We start from the raw sequence: 13,927 nt of genomic DNA, 5'->3' as shown, positions 1-13,927 counted from the left end.
AAACACAGCCTCACAGTCTCACAGTATCACCAAGGTTGGAAGAGACCTTGAGGATCATCAAGTCCAAGCTGTCACTACAGACCTCATGACTAAACCATGGCACCAAGTGCCACATCCAATCCCCTCTTGAACACCTCCAGGGATGGGGACTCCACCACCTCCCTGGGCAGCACATCCCAATAGCTAACAACTCCCTCTGGGAAGAACTTTCTCCTCACCTCCAGTCTAAACCTCCCCTGGCACAGCTTGAGACTGTGTCCTCTTGTTCTGGTGCTGCTTGTCTGGGAGAAGAGACCAACCCCCACCTGGCTGCAACCTCCCTTCATGGAGTTGGAGAGAGCAAGAAGGTCTCCCCTGAGCCTCCTCTTCTGCAGGCTAAGCAACCCCAGCTCCCTCAGCCTCTCCTCCCAGGGCTGTGCTCCAGACCCCTCCCCAGCTTTCTTGCCCTTCTCTGGACACCTTCAAGTCTCTCAATGTCCTTCTTGACCTGAGGAGCCCAGAACTGGACACAGGACTCAAGGTGTAGCCTAAGCAGTGCTGAGCACAGGGCAGAATGACCTCCCTGCTCCTGCTGGCCACACTGTTCCTGATGCAGGCCAGGATGCCCTTGGCCTTCTTGGCCCCCTGGGCACACTGCTGGCTCATGTTTAGGCAGCTATCACCCAGCACCCCCAGGTCCCTCTCTGTTTGGCAGCTCTCAGCCACTCTGCCCCCAGCCTGTAGCACTGCCTGGGGTTGCTGTGGCCAAAGTGCAGCCCCTGGCACTTGGACTTGCTGAATGCCATCCTGTTGGCCTCTGCCCATCTGTCCAGCCTGGCAAGGTCCCTCTGCAAACACAACAGAATGGCTTGGAAGGGACCTCAAAGGTCATCCAGTGCCAACCCTCTGCCATGGGCAGGGACACCTCCCCCCAGCCCAGCTTGCTCAAGGCCTCATCCAGCCTGGCCTCCAACACCTCCAGGCAGGAGGCAGCCACAGCCTCCCTGGGCAACCTGTGCCAGAGTCTCCTCAGCCTCACTGGAAACATTTTCTTCCTCATCTTCAATTTGATGAAGCAGCTCCAAATCATCTCTGTGTGTTTCCCACATCAAGCAAAAAGGAAGAGCCTGTGCTCATGAAACAGCCCCTTCACAGTTCCAACAAAGCTGAACAGAGCTTTCAGTAAGAGAAGTGTAGCCAGCAGGTCAAAGGAGGTTCTCCTCCTGCTCTACTCTGCCCTGGTGAGGCCACAGCTGTGGTGTTGTGTGCAGTTCAGGGCTCCCAGCTCAAGACAGCCATGGTCATTACACTCATGTCCTCAATTCCTTTTGTCCTTTTCTGGGGGCAACTTGCACTGCAGCTTTTTGGACTTGCTGTTTCCCCACTCCCAGCACAGGACATGGAGCTGCAGAGGGCACTGGAGGCCAGCATGCTGAGGGAGGTCCTTATCTCACCCTACCCTGACCCAGTGAGGCCACATCTGGAGTATTGTGTCCAGCTCTGGGCTCCCCAGTTCAGGAGAGACAGGGAACTGCTGGAGAGAGTCCAGTGGAGGCTACAGAGATGCTGAGGGCCTGGAGCAGCTCTGGGAGGAGCAAAGGCTGAGAGCCCTGGGGCTGAGAGCCTGGAGAAGAGCAGCCCCAGAGGGGAGCTGAGCAATGCTCAGCAAGAGCTAAAGGAGCTGTGGGGGGCAAGAGGCTGGGGCCAGACTCTGCTCAGTGGTGCCCAGGGACAGGCCAAGGAGCACTGGGCACAAACTGGAACCCAGGAGGTTCCATCTGAGCAGGAGGAGAAACTTCTTTGGTGTGAGGCTGCTGGAGGCCTGGAGTAGGCTGCCCAGAGAGGTTGTGGTGTCTCCTTCTCTAGAGAGCTTTCAACCTCTCCTGGCCATTGTGCTCCTGGGCAAGCTGCTGTGGGTGCCCTGCTGGAGCAGGGGGTTGGGCTGGGTGAGCTCCAGAGGTCCCTTCCAGCCCTCACCCTGCTGGGATTGACTGATGCTGTACTTAACTTGCCTTCAACCATCCCACAGCCCCACATCTGATCTTGGCAAGGAATCCAGCCATTCCTGGTCCAAGAGAACACAGGGAGAGAGAGAAGAGAGCAACCTACCTCTATCTGCTTGTCCTTGAAGATGCTGTTGAGGCTCTTGTTGAAAGCCGCTCCGGAAAACATGGAGGTGATTGGGTAAGTCAGGTCCAGAACGATCCTAAGCACTGAGTTCATGACCTGAAAAGGAAAAGCATTTCAGAGGTCAATCTCTGCAAGGGTCCCTGGCAAGGTATGCAACAAAAGTGTGTGGCTTGAGAGGCAGCACCTTCCAGGCCCCAGAGCCAGCACGCTGGAGGCAGTGCTGCTGGAGGGCAGAAGCTGGCAAGGGGCAGAAATCAAATGACTAAAGCTGACCTGGGGGCACTGGTTGACAGCAGCTGAACAGGAGCCAGCAGTGTGCCCAGGGGGCCAAGAAGGCCAAGGGCATCCTGGCCTGCATCAGGAAGAGTGTGGCCAGCAGGAGCAGGGAAGTCCTTGTGCCCTGTGCTCAGCACTGCTGAGGCCACACCTGGAGTCCTGTGTCCAGTTCTGGGCTCCTCAGGTTAGGAAAGACATTGAGAGACTTGAAGGTGTCCAGAGAAGGGCAAGAAAGCTGGGGAGGGGTCTGGAGCACAGCCCTGTGAGGAGAGGCTGAGGGAGCTGGGGTTGCTTAGCCTGGAGAAGAGGAGGCTCAGGGGAGACCTTCTTGCTCTCTCCAACTCCCTGCAGGGAGGTTGTAGCCAGGTGGGGGTTGGTCTCTTCTCCCAGACAAGCAGCACCAGAACAAGAGGACACAGTCTCAGGCTGTGCCAGGGGAGGTTTAGACTGGAGGTTAGGAAGAAGTTCTACAGAGAGAGAGAGATTGGCCATTGGGATGTGCTGCCCAGGGAGGTGGTGGAGTCCACACTATTAGAGGTGTTCAGGAGGAGACTTGATGGGGTGCTTGGTGCCATGGGTTAGTTGTTTAGGTGGTGTTGGATTGGTTGATGGGTTGGACACCATGATCTTGAAGGTCTCTTCCAGCCTGGTCTATTCCATTCCATTCCATTCCATTCCATTCCATTCTATTCTATTCCACTCCACTCCACTCCACTCCACTCCACTCCACTCCACTCCATTCCATTCCATCCCATTCCATTCCATTCCACTCCATTCCATTCCATCCTATCTCCAGGGATGAGGCCTCAACCACCTCCCTGGGCAACCTGTTGCAGTGTTCCACCACCCTCAGGGTGCAGAGCTCGTTCCTAACATCCAACCTAAATCTGCCCTGCTGTAACTTCAAACCATTGCTCCTCATCCCACCACTCCCCCCATAAATCCTGACAAAAGAATACATCACATCACACGCCATTAAAATGCAACAGAGGACCCAGAAACTCACTTAGCTCCTTCCCAATTCAATAAGGTTTCCCTGGATGAAATACTTCTTGCAGATGAAACATCTCCTCTCTCTTTCCATGTCCTCTATATTCTAACAAGCAGCTGCACAGATGAGAGGGAATTGTAGCCGGCAGGCAGACATCTACAGCATGAAACAGCCCTTTCAAACATAGCCTTAAAGGATCTCTGACCAACAGACAGTTTAAAGAGGAGCAGGATTAGCCTCCAGAGAATCATTGAATCAATAAGGGTGGTAAAGACCTCAGAGATCATCCAGTCCAACCTCTCACCCAGCACCACCTGATCAACTCAACCATGGCACCAAGTGCCTCATCCAACCCCCTCTTGAACACCTCCAGGGATGGAGACTCCACCACCTCTCTGGGCAGCACATCCCAATGGCCAATCTCTCTTGCTGTGAAGAACTTTCTCCTCCCCTCCAGCCTAAACCTCCCCTGGCACAGCTTGAGACTGTGGCCTCTTGTTCTGGTGCTGCTTGCCTGGCAGAAGAGACCAACCCCCACCTGGCTACAACCTCCCTTCAGGGAGCTGGAGAGAGCAAGAAGGTCTCCCCTGAGCCTCCTCTTCTCCAGGCTAAGCAACCCCAGCTCCCTCAGCCTCTCCTCACAGGGCTGTGCTCCAGACCCCTCCCCAGCTTTCTTGCCCTTCTCTGGACACCTTCAAGTCTCTCAATGTCCCTTCTTAAACTGAGGAGCCCAGAACTGGACACAGGACTCAAGGTGTGGCCTAAGCAGTGCTGAGCACAGGGCACAAGGACTTCCCTGCTCCTGCTGGCCACACTGTTCCTGCTGCAGGCCAGGATGCCCTTGGCCTTCTTGGCCACCTGGGCATACTGCTGGCTCATGTTCAGCTGCTGTCAACCACTACCCCCAGGTCCCTCTCTGCCTGGCTGCTCTCAGCCTCTCTGTCCCCACTGGCATGTCCAGCTGCTTTGAAGCATACATTCAGTATCTGTCCAGAGAATACAGCTCCAACTATTACAAATAAACAAGAGGACCTTTAAACTCAAGTGGATAAAGAGGAAACACAGGAAAATGGAAAAGCCTTAGCACAAACCCAGTTATCAGCCTGCCACAGAGTCACAGCTTGCACTGGGTTGGAAGGGAGCCTCAAAGGGCATCCTGTCCAACCCCCTGCAGGCAGCAGGGACACCTCCAGCTAGATCAGGCTGCCCAGGGCCACAGCCAGGCTGACCATGAATGTCTCCAGGGATGGGATCTCAACCACGTCCCTGGGCAGCCTGTTCCAGGATTTCACCACTCTCATAGTACAGAACTTCTTCTTCATGTCCAACCTAACTCTGCCCTGCTCCAGTCTCAAACCACTGCTCTTTGTCCTGTTCCCACAGGCCCTTCTTAACAGTCCCTCCCCAGCCTTCCTCTAGGCCCCCTTCAGACACTGAAATGCAGCTCTAAGGTCTGCCTGCAGCCTTCTCTTCTCCAGGCTGAACAGCCCCAACTCTCTCAGCCTGTCTTTGTAGGAGAGGTTCTGCAGCCCTCTGATCATCTTTGTGGCCTCCTCTGGACCCTCTCCATCAGGTCCATGTGTCTCTTATGTTGGGGGTCCCATAGCTGGACACAGCACTGCAGGTGAGGTCTCCCCAGAGCAGAGGGGCAGGATCCCTCTCTCCACTTCTCTTGGTGCAGCCCAGGCTGCCATTGACCCTTCTGGGCTGCCAGTGCCCATTGCTGGCTCCTGCCCAGCTTCTCCTCCAACAGCACCCCCAAGTCCTTTTCTGCAGGGCTGCTTTCTGTCCCCATCATCCCCCAAGCTTGGATTGCTAGCAAGGATTGCCCTGACCTAGGTGCAGGACCTTGCACTCTGCCACCTTCACTCCCATCTTCATTTTGGGTTCGGCTGGGGTGAGGACACTGCACCAACCTAGCAGCAGAGCTGCTACCCTCAGCTTCAGAGGTAGATGGAATCAGCTTGCACTTAGAACAGGGATTTGGTCTCTGGCAGGACTCAGAAGGAGGAAATCAGGGACAGACATTCACAGAAAGTCCTTTATTTAACACTGAGGGAAGCTGCTCCAACTCAGCACCGAGCAGCAGGCTCTGCCTGTGCAAATGATCTTCAGGATGCTGAGCCTCTGCACCCTGCCTGCAATCAGTGCCCACAGCAATCTCAACATGGACAACACACTTCTCACTGCTGGCTCTTTCTTCATATTCCCCTGTCTCAGAACTGCAAAATGCCCTTTCAGCTGGCAGCAATGGCCAAGGACTTCTCTCAGCCTGCCAAGAATAGCTGCTGCCACCTACCCCTCTCAAGATAAACCAAGACCAAGATCAGCTTTTGGGAAGGCAGCTGGAGCCTTCTCACTCCTGCTCTGCTTCACACTTCTCTACCAACCAACAGCACAAGGACCAACACCAATGTCTCCAGGAAAGACACAGCTTCAGCTCCAGCAGTTCACAGCCTGGGAGCATCTCCAGCAGTTCCCTCAGGAGACAAGAAGGTATTTTATACTTCTTCCTTCCCTTCTCCTGAACCTTCCTTTCCACAGCCCTGCTGCAGGATGAGTTCTCTTCCTGAAAGAGCTTCAGTCCCAAAGTGATTCTTAAAAGCCACCTCATGGTGTAAGTTAACTCCAGCAAGGAAGGGACATGGTTCAGCTCCCAGAGCTGAAGATCCACAGCAAACACAGCTGGTGGTGGACAAAAGAAGCCTACACTGCACTCCCAACAGCATGGAGGTAAACTGGTGTCCAGATCCTGCATAACCCCAGGATTTCTCAGTGTCCTGGGCATAAAACCAGAAGCAAACCCAACCAAATCCAAAACCAACCCCAAACCACGCCCCAAATGAAGTGCAAACCCAAACCAAATCCCAATCTAAACCAAATCCCAAACCAAACCAAATCCAAACCCAAACCAAATCCCAATCTAAATCAAATCCCAAACCAAACCAAATCCCAAACTAAACCAAATCCAAACCAAATCCCAATCTAAACCAAATCCAGAACCAAACCAAACCCCAAATCCAAACCAAATCCAATCCCAAACCAAATCCAAACCCAAACCAAATCCCAAACTAAACCAAACCAAATCCAAACCCAAACCAAATCCCAATCTAAATCAAATCCAAAACCAAACCAAATCCCAAACCAAATCCCAAACCAAACCAAATCCAAACCCAAACCAAATCCCAATCTAAACCAAATCCAAACCCAAACCAAATCCCAAACTAAACCAAACCAAATCCAAACCCAAACCAAATCCCAATCTAAATCAAATCCAAAACCAAACCAAATCCCAAACCAAATCCCAATCTAAATCAAATCCAAAACCAAACCAAATCCCAAACCAAATCCCAAACCAAACCAAATCCAAACCCAAACCAAATCCCAATCTAAATCAAATCCAAACCCAAACCAAATCCCAAACTAAACCAAATCCAAACCCAAAGCAAATCCCAATCTAAACCAAATCCAAAACCAAATCCCAAACTAAACCAAACCAAAATCCAAACCCAAACCCAAACCAAATCCAACCCCAAAGCAAAGCACAAGGCTGGGGGAAACCACAGTTGCAAGAGCCCAAACTGAAAGAGCAGAACTGTTTCAGTGTTGTTTTGACTACTTGTCCTGGTTTGAACATGACCAGGAACTGATCCTGCTCAGTGCTGTCACTGCCCAGCTCAGGCTCTGCTCACTGAGGCACTTTCTGCAGTTCAGGACAGGTTTACACAGCCAGGGGCTGGACCTGGCAGGGAGAAGCTGATGGAGAGAGCTCCTGCCAAGGGCTGGGCTGCAGAAAGGCTCTGGCTTGGACTTGCTTTGCTACAGACCAAGGGCACTGCCACAGCTTGTGCCCCACCTTGGGGGCAGGGAGGCAGAGGTGGCATTTGCAGGGAGGAGCACACAGGACAGGAGACCCTCAGCTGCCCAACAAGGGATTGCAGCCCATGGAGGGCATCTACAGGAGCAAGCTGAGGGATCACCAGGGTCAAGCCTCTCAGTGGTTGGTGTCCCAGAAGGTCTCTGTCCCTTCTGCCTTCCATCCTGATCCCTGTGTTCCCAAATCCAGATCCCATCTGCTGCTGAGTCCAGTCTGGGACTTGCCCAGTGCCTGACCCCAGCACCAGCGGTGCCAACGGTGCCATGATTGCCATCAGGGGTTGGGCTGCCCATTGGTTTGTGTCTCTTCATCCCTATTCCACTGAATTGTTCTCATTCCCATCCCAGCTGGTGCAGTTTCTTCCCCACCCATCTCTCTCCCTCATTCCCTTTCTCTGCCCTTTGGGAAGGCAGAGGGGTTCCCCCAGAGCATCTGTCACCCATCCAGTGACCTGCCCAGCCTTAAGCATTGACACTGCTGGGGACAGCATCCAGAATCCCCTTCAGAGCCCTTCCAGTGCTCACATACAAACTTACAATGCAACAAGCAAAAGAATCCACAAAGGAGAAAAGAACATGCAAAAGGAAAACATCACTCAGGCCCACAGCCTCAGCTCAACAGCTCCACAGGGAGGTGTCCATCCTGCAGGCTGGAATTCCAGGCACTGGGAAGTCAGATTTGATAGTTTAAATACCTTTGAGATGGTTGGGAGTTGAAGGAAGTGAAAATGTATCCATCCATGAAACCAGAGGCACCTCAGAGGCAGGGGAGGGTGAGCAGCAAGGTAAGCAAATGGGGATAGAATAGGATGGGATAGGATGAGATAGGATAGGGTAGGGTGGGATGGGATGGGATGGGATGGGATGGGATGGGATAGAATAGAATAGAATAGAATAGAATAGAATAGAATAGAATAGAATAGAATAGAATAGAATAGAATAGAATAGAATAGAATAGAATAGAATAGAATAGAATAGAATAGAATAGACCAGGTTGGAAGAGATCTTAGAGATCATCAAGTCCAACCTATCACCCAGCACCATCTGATCAACTAAACCATGGCACCAAGGGCCTCATCCAGGCCCTTCCTAAACACCTCCAGGGATGGGGACTCCACCACCTCCCTGGGCAGCACATTCCCATGGCCAATCTCTCTCTCTATGAGGAGAGGCTGAGGGAGCTGGGGTTGCTTAGCCTGGAGAAGAGGAGGCTCAGGGGAGACCTTCTTGCTCTCTCCAACTCCCTGCAGGGAGGTTGTAGCCAGCTGGGGGTTGGTCTCTTCTCCCAGGCAAGCAGCAGCAGAACAAGAGGACACAGTCTCAAGCTGTGCCAGGGGAGGTTTAGGCTGGAGGTGAGGAGAAAGTTCTTCCCAGAGAGAGTTGTTAGCCATTGGGATGTGCTGCCCAGGGAGGTGGTGGAGTCCTCATCCCTGAAGGTGTTTAAGAAGAGCCTGGCTGAGGCACTTGGTGCCATGGTTTAGTTGATTAGGTAGTGCTGGGTGTGATGTGATGATCTTGAAGGTCTCTTACAACCTGGTTAATTCTATTCTATTCTATTCTATTCTATTCTATTCTATTCTATTCTATTCTATTCTATTCTATTCTATTCTATTCTATCCTATCCTATCCTATCCTATCCTATCCTATCCTACCCTACCCTATTATCCTATCCTATCCTACCCTATCCTATCTCTCAGAGGAGAGACTGAGAGACTGAGAGACCTGGGGCTTTTCAGCCTGAAGAAGAGCAGCCTGATGGGGGGGATCTGATCAGTGCTGATCAATACTTCCAAGGGTGGCTGTCAGGAGGATGGGGCCAGGCTTTCTTCAGTGGGGCCTGTGGTAACAGGCACAGACCTGAGCACAGGAGGTTCCATCTAAACAGGAGGAGGAATTTCTTTACTTTAAGGGTGCTGGAAGCCTGGACCAGGCTGTCCAGAGAGGTGGTGGAGTCTCCATCTCTGGAGATACTAAAAACCCTTCTGGACCCCATCCTGTGGAACCTCTCTCCATGACCCTGCTTTGGCAGGGTGGGGGTGGACTTGATGATCTCCAGAGGCCCCTTCCAACCCCTCCCCTGCTGTGATTCTGTGCTATTACAAGTTCCTAAGATTTAAAACCCCCACAGCCAGTATTTTTGCCTTCTGTTAGCAATCTCAGACACACAATTCCACCTGAAAGGCAACCAGAGGGGACGCCTCACTTCAGCTGCCTTCCAAAGGCAAAGCAATCTGCTTTGATTTCTGCAAGCAGAGAAGCCAAGTGAAGAAAACCTTCCAAAACTGCTTGCTGAAGTTTTAAAGCTGCAATTAAGAAGCACCAAAGGGTAGCAGAGCTGCTGCTGAGCCCCCCCTTGGCAGGCCCATGCTGCCCTCCAGCACTGGCAGGCTGGAGGATGCCCAAGGCAGGTTCTCTGCTGCAGCTCCTCAGCCCAGTTTAGGAGACAGTGCCTGCAGACTCCTTGCCCTGCAGTCCACAGCCCCCTCCTCCTGTGAGCCTGCAAGCTGCTTTAGCTCCTGCTAGCTTTTGCTGTGCCTGCACCAGTGCTAAGCCACAGGAGTCAGGACTCCCTTCAGCTGGGGGACTGGGACCAGCTTACTCTGCTCACGCCCTCTGGTCAGAAGGCCTCTTTCCCACAGCAGCCTCATCTGGCAGCCCTGGCTCAGCTCAGGCTGGGTGCTCACTGCAGGGATCCATCCTTGCTGCAGCTCTGGCACACCCACAGCACACCCAGGGTGGGGTGCAAAGCCATTTACACCACACACCACCTTCCAAGGCTGCTCTCCCTCCTCCTGTGTGGTGCCCAGCCCCCTTCCTCACTGTCCCTTCCACAGAGCCACGCAGGACAATTCCACCCTCACCGTGCTCCTGAGCCACCTTGACCTGTGCCCTGTCCCAGGATGGCAGGGGACACCTTTCCTTTCTTTCCTTCCCCTCAAAGCACCAGATGGAATGGATCCAGAAGAGCCCTGGGATCCAGCCTGGGTGAAGACTGATCTCACCCCGAGCTGGGGCTGCTGCTTCCAGAGCAGAGCATTCCATTCCTTGGGAAATAATTCACACTTGGAAATCCTAAATCTCCAATCCAAAACCAAACCACCCAGCAGAACCAAACCCCAAAGATCTGCAAACATGAAAGCTGCTGCTGGGGTGCCTGGAGGGATGCAGGCCCAGCAGACACACACAGAGGCAACAGCCTGCCATGAGCCCCTCTGTGTTGTGACCCCCCAGTAAAAGAGCTCAGGGCAATCCCAGGCATCACTAGAGGCTGGGCAGGGACTGGAGAGCAGCCCTGGAGAAAAGGCCTTGGGGGTGCTGGGGGAGGAGAAGCTCAGCAGGAGCCAGCAGGGAGCACTTGCAGCCCAGAGAGCCAAGCAGAGCCTGGGCTGCAGCAAGAGAAGTGTGGCCAGCAGGGCCAGGGAGGGGATTCTGCCCCTCTGCTCAGCTCTGGGGAGACCACAGCTGGAGCTCTGTGTCCAGTTCTGGAGCCTCTGTGCCAGGAGGGATCTGGAGGTGCTGGAAGGTGCCCAGAGAAGGGCCACGAGTAGGAGCAGAGGGCTGGAGCTGCTCTGCTGTGAGGACAGACTGAGGGAGTTGGGGCTGTTCAGGCTGGAGAGGAGAAGGCTCCAAGGTGACCTCATTGTGGCCTTCCAGGATCTGAAGGGGGCTCCAGGAAGGCTGGGGAGGGACTGCTCAGGATCTCAGGCAGTGATAGGACTAGGGGGAATGGAATGAAGCTGGAGGTGGGGAGATTGAGGCTGGAGGGGAGGAGGAAGTTCTTCCCCATGAGAGTGGTGAAGCCCTGGAATGGGTTGTGCAGGGAGGTGGTTGGGGCCCTGTCCCTGGAGGTGTTTAAGGCCAGGCTGGATGAGGCTCTGGCCAGGCTGATCTAGTGTGAGGTGTCCCTGCCCATGGCAGGGGGTTGGAGCTGGCTGAGCCTTGAGGTCCCTTCCATCCCTGACAATTCTGTGATTCTATTTGCTGCTTCATTAAGTCCAGAACACAGAGGCCATTAAAAAACAGCCTTCTGCCCAGCCCTGAGGGCACAACCAGAGAGATGCCAAGGTCTAAAAATACCAAAAGGAGGAATAACTGCAGGAGCAAAGCAGCACTCCTGATGGCTTGAGAAAGCAAAGAAGCATCAGAGAGATCTAATCCATCACAACAAAGACATCTCCAACCCCCCCCCCCCAGGCTAACAAAGCCAGGCTGTGAGGTTCTGCACAACAAGCTCTCAGCAATAACCTGCACCAGCAAAAGCTCAGAGGCTTCAGAGCAGCAGAATCAGCAGGTCCTCCCCCAGGGAGTACTCAAAAGTCTTTCTGGTTGAACAAAGGATAGTCCCCAGAGCAGCTCCTCCACAGCAGCTGCCCCTGCAGCAGTGGTCCTGCTCTGCAGGGCAGCAGGAAAGGTCCTGGAATAGGAGGAATAGGAGGAAAGTGGAACAGGTTCCCCAGGGATGAGGCTGAATCCCCATCCCTGGAGGGGTTTAAAAGACAGAGATGTGCTGCTGAGGGACAAGGCTGGGGAGAGGCCTTGAACACAGCCCTGTGAGGAGAGGCTGAGGGAGCTGGGGTTGCTTAGCCTGGAGAAGAGGAGGCTCAGGGGAGACCTTCTTGCTCTCTCCAACTCCCTGCAGGGAGGTTGTAGCCAGGTGGGGTTGGTCTCTTCTCCCAGGCAAGCAGCACCAGAACAAGAGGACACAGTCTCAAGCTGTGCCAGGGGAGGTTTAGACTCGAGGTGAGGAGAAAGTTCTTCACCAAGTGAGTCATTGGTCATTGGCATGTGCTGCCCAGGGAGGTGGTGGAGTCCCCATCCCTGGAGGTGTTCAGGAGGGGATTGGATGTGGCACTTGGAGCCATGGTCTAGTCATGAGGTCTGTGGTGACAGGTTGGACTCGATGATCCTTGAGGTCCTTTTAAACCTAAGCTATACTGTGAGACTGTAAGACTGTGATGCAGTTTACAGAGTCACAGATGGCATTGGGCTGGAAGGGAGCCTCAAAGCTCCAACCCCCTGCAGGCAGCAGGGACACCTCCAACCAGATCAGGCTGCCCAGGGTCACATGGAGTCTGATCTTGAATGTCTCCAGGGATGGGGCTACAACCACAGCCTTGGTGGAGGTAGAGAGTGGTGGCACTCAAAGGTCACAGGACCACAGGAGCCCAGGATGCCAGGGGTTGGAAGAGACCTCTGGAGATCCATGAGTCCAACCCCCTGCCAGAGCAGGAGCATAGAATCCAGCACAGCTCACACAGGAACACATCCAGATGGGGCTGGAAAGGCCTCAGAGAAGGAGACTCCACAACCTCTCCAGGGCTCTGTAACCCTCACAGTGCAGAAGTTCCTCCTCATGTTGAGGTGGAACCTCCTGTGCTGCAGCCTACATCCATGTTGACTTGCTGGAAGGTGTCCAGAGAAGGGCAAGAAAGTTGGGGGGGGGTCTGGAGCACAGCCCTGTGAGGAGAGGCTGAGGGAGCTGGGGTTGCTTAGCCTGGAGAAGAGGAGGCTCAGGGGAGACCTTCTTGCTCTCTGCAACTCCCTGAAGGGAGGTTGTAGCCAGCTGGGGGTTGGTCTCTTCTCCCAGGCAAGCAGCACCAGAACAAGAGGACACAGTCTCAAGCTGTGCCAGGGGAGGTTTAGGCTGGAGGTGAGGAAGAAGTTCTTCCCAGCAAGAGAGACTGGCCATTGGGATGTGCTGCCCAGGGAGGTGGTGGAATCACCTTCCCTGGAGGTGTTCAGGAGGAGACCTGATGGGGTGCTTGGTGCCATGGGTTAGTTGATCAGATGGTGTTGGATGATAGGTTGGACTTGATGATCTTGAAGGTCTTTTCCAACTTGGTCTGGTTTATTCTGTTCTGTTCTATTCTATTCTACTCTAGTCTGCTCTACTCTACTCCACTCTACTCTACTCTATTGCCCCTTGTCCTACCCCAGGGCACAAGTGAGCAGAGGCTGCCCCTGGCCCTTCTTAAATGCCTTCTCCAACCCAAACCATTCTGTGTTTGGACACTGGGCAGCTGAGCTTTATCTGCTGGCTTGGTGATCTTGCTCACACTTTGCCCCTTGAGGAGGGTCTTCTAGGAACCCCCCAAGAGCCCTCCCTGCTGTCACACACAGAGCTGCTGCCTCTCCCTGCTCAGTCTACAGCTGCTGCAACACAATACAGGAGAAGGTAACTCAGAATAGCCACAGAGGCAAAAGGATTTGTAAATCCCTCCAGCCTCTTTGTACCTTGGCTGTGATCTGATCTCACAGGGAGGGCTTTGAAGGCTTTCTTCAGCTTACAATGCACCCAGTTCTGCTGGGCTGTGCTGGTAGCAGTGCAAGGGCTTCAAACAGAGCAGGCTTTGCCTTCCCCCTCCCCCCCCCTCCCCCCCTTCTCAAACCCTCGAACAGATTCTGGTTTGGATGTGGCCCTGGCAGATGTGTCAGAACCCTCATGCAAAGCCTCAAGAGAAGCCATTCTTTACTGATAAGAGAAAAGGCTTGCTCCATGGTCATTAATTTCTCCCCTAGCTACTTATCTGCACACTTCAAGGCCCCAGGCTGGGCCAAATCCTGCCTTGTGCTTTGTGAGCTCTTCTCTGAGCTTTGCAATTTGCCTCCAAAAGTTAACCAATAGCTGACCAATGTCCCCATTTCATCTTGCAGTGGTCCTGCTAAAAGCAAAGG

At 53.5% G+C, this 13,927-nt stretch overlaps 1 protein-coding gene across 1 annotated transcript in view; it reads right to left on the bottom strand.

Annotated features, from left to right (window-relative positions):
• Positions 1-2,088: 2,088 nt before the first annotated feature.
• The window catches only part of LOC137461250 (patatin-like phospholipase domain-containing protein 7), a gene marked incomplete at both ends in the record, with an annotated part of 42,014 nt that continues 30,175 nt past the window's right edge, over positions 2,089-13,927 (bottom strand). Inside the window, one exon of the mRNA XM_068171064.1 lies at positions 2,089-2,205. Within this exon, the coding sequence (XP_068027165.1) occupies positions 2,089-2,205 (117 nt within the window). The remainder of the gene's footprint in view (positions 2,206-13,927) is intronic.

The sequence above is a fragment of the Melanerpes formicivorus genome, unplaced genomic scaffold (genome assembly GCF_026170545.1).
Source record: "Melanerpes formicivorus ecotype bairdi unplaced genomic scaffold, bMelFor1.0.p_v2 SCAF_1496, whole genome shotgun sequence".
NCBI classification, from domain to species: Eukaryota; Metazoa; Chordata; class Aves; order Piciformes; family Picidae; genus Melanerpes; species Melanerpes formicivorus.
Note: the sequence above shows the minus strand (reverse complement) of the source record. Positions and strands in the feature narration are given on the sequence as shown.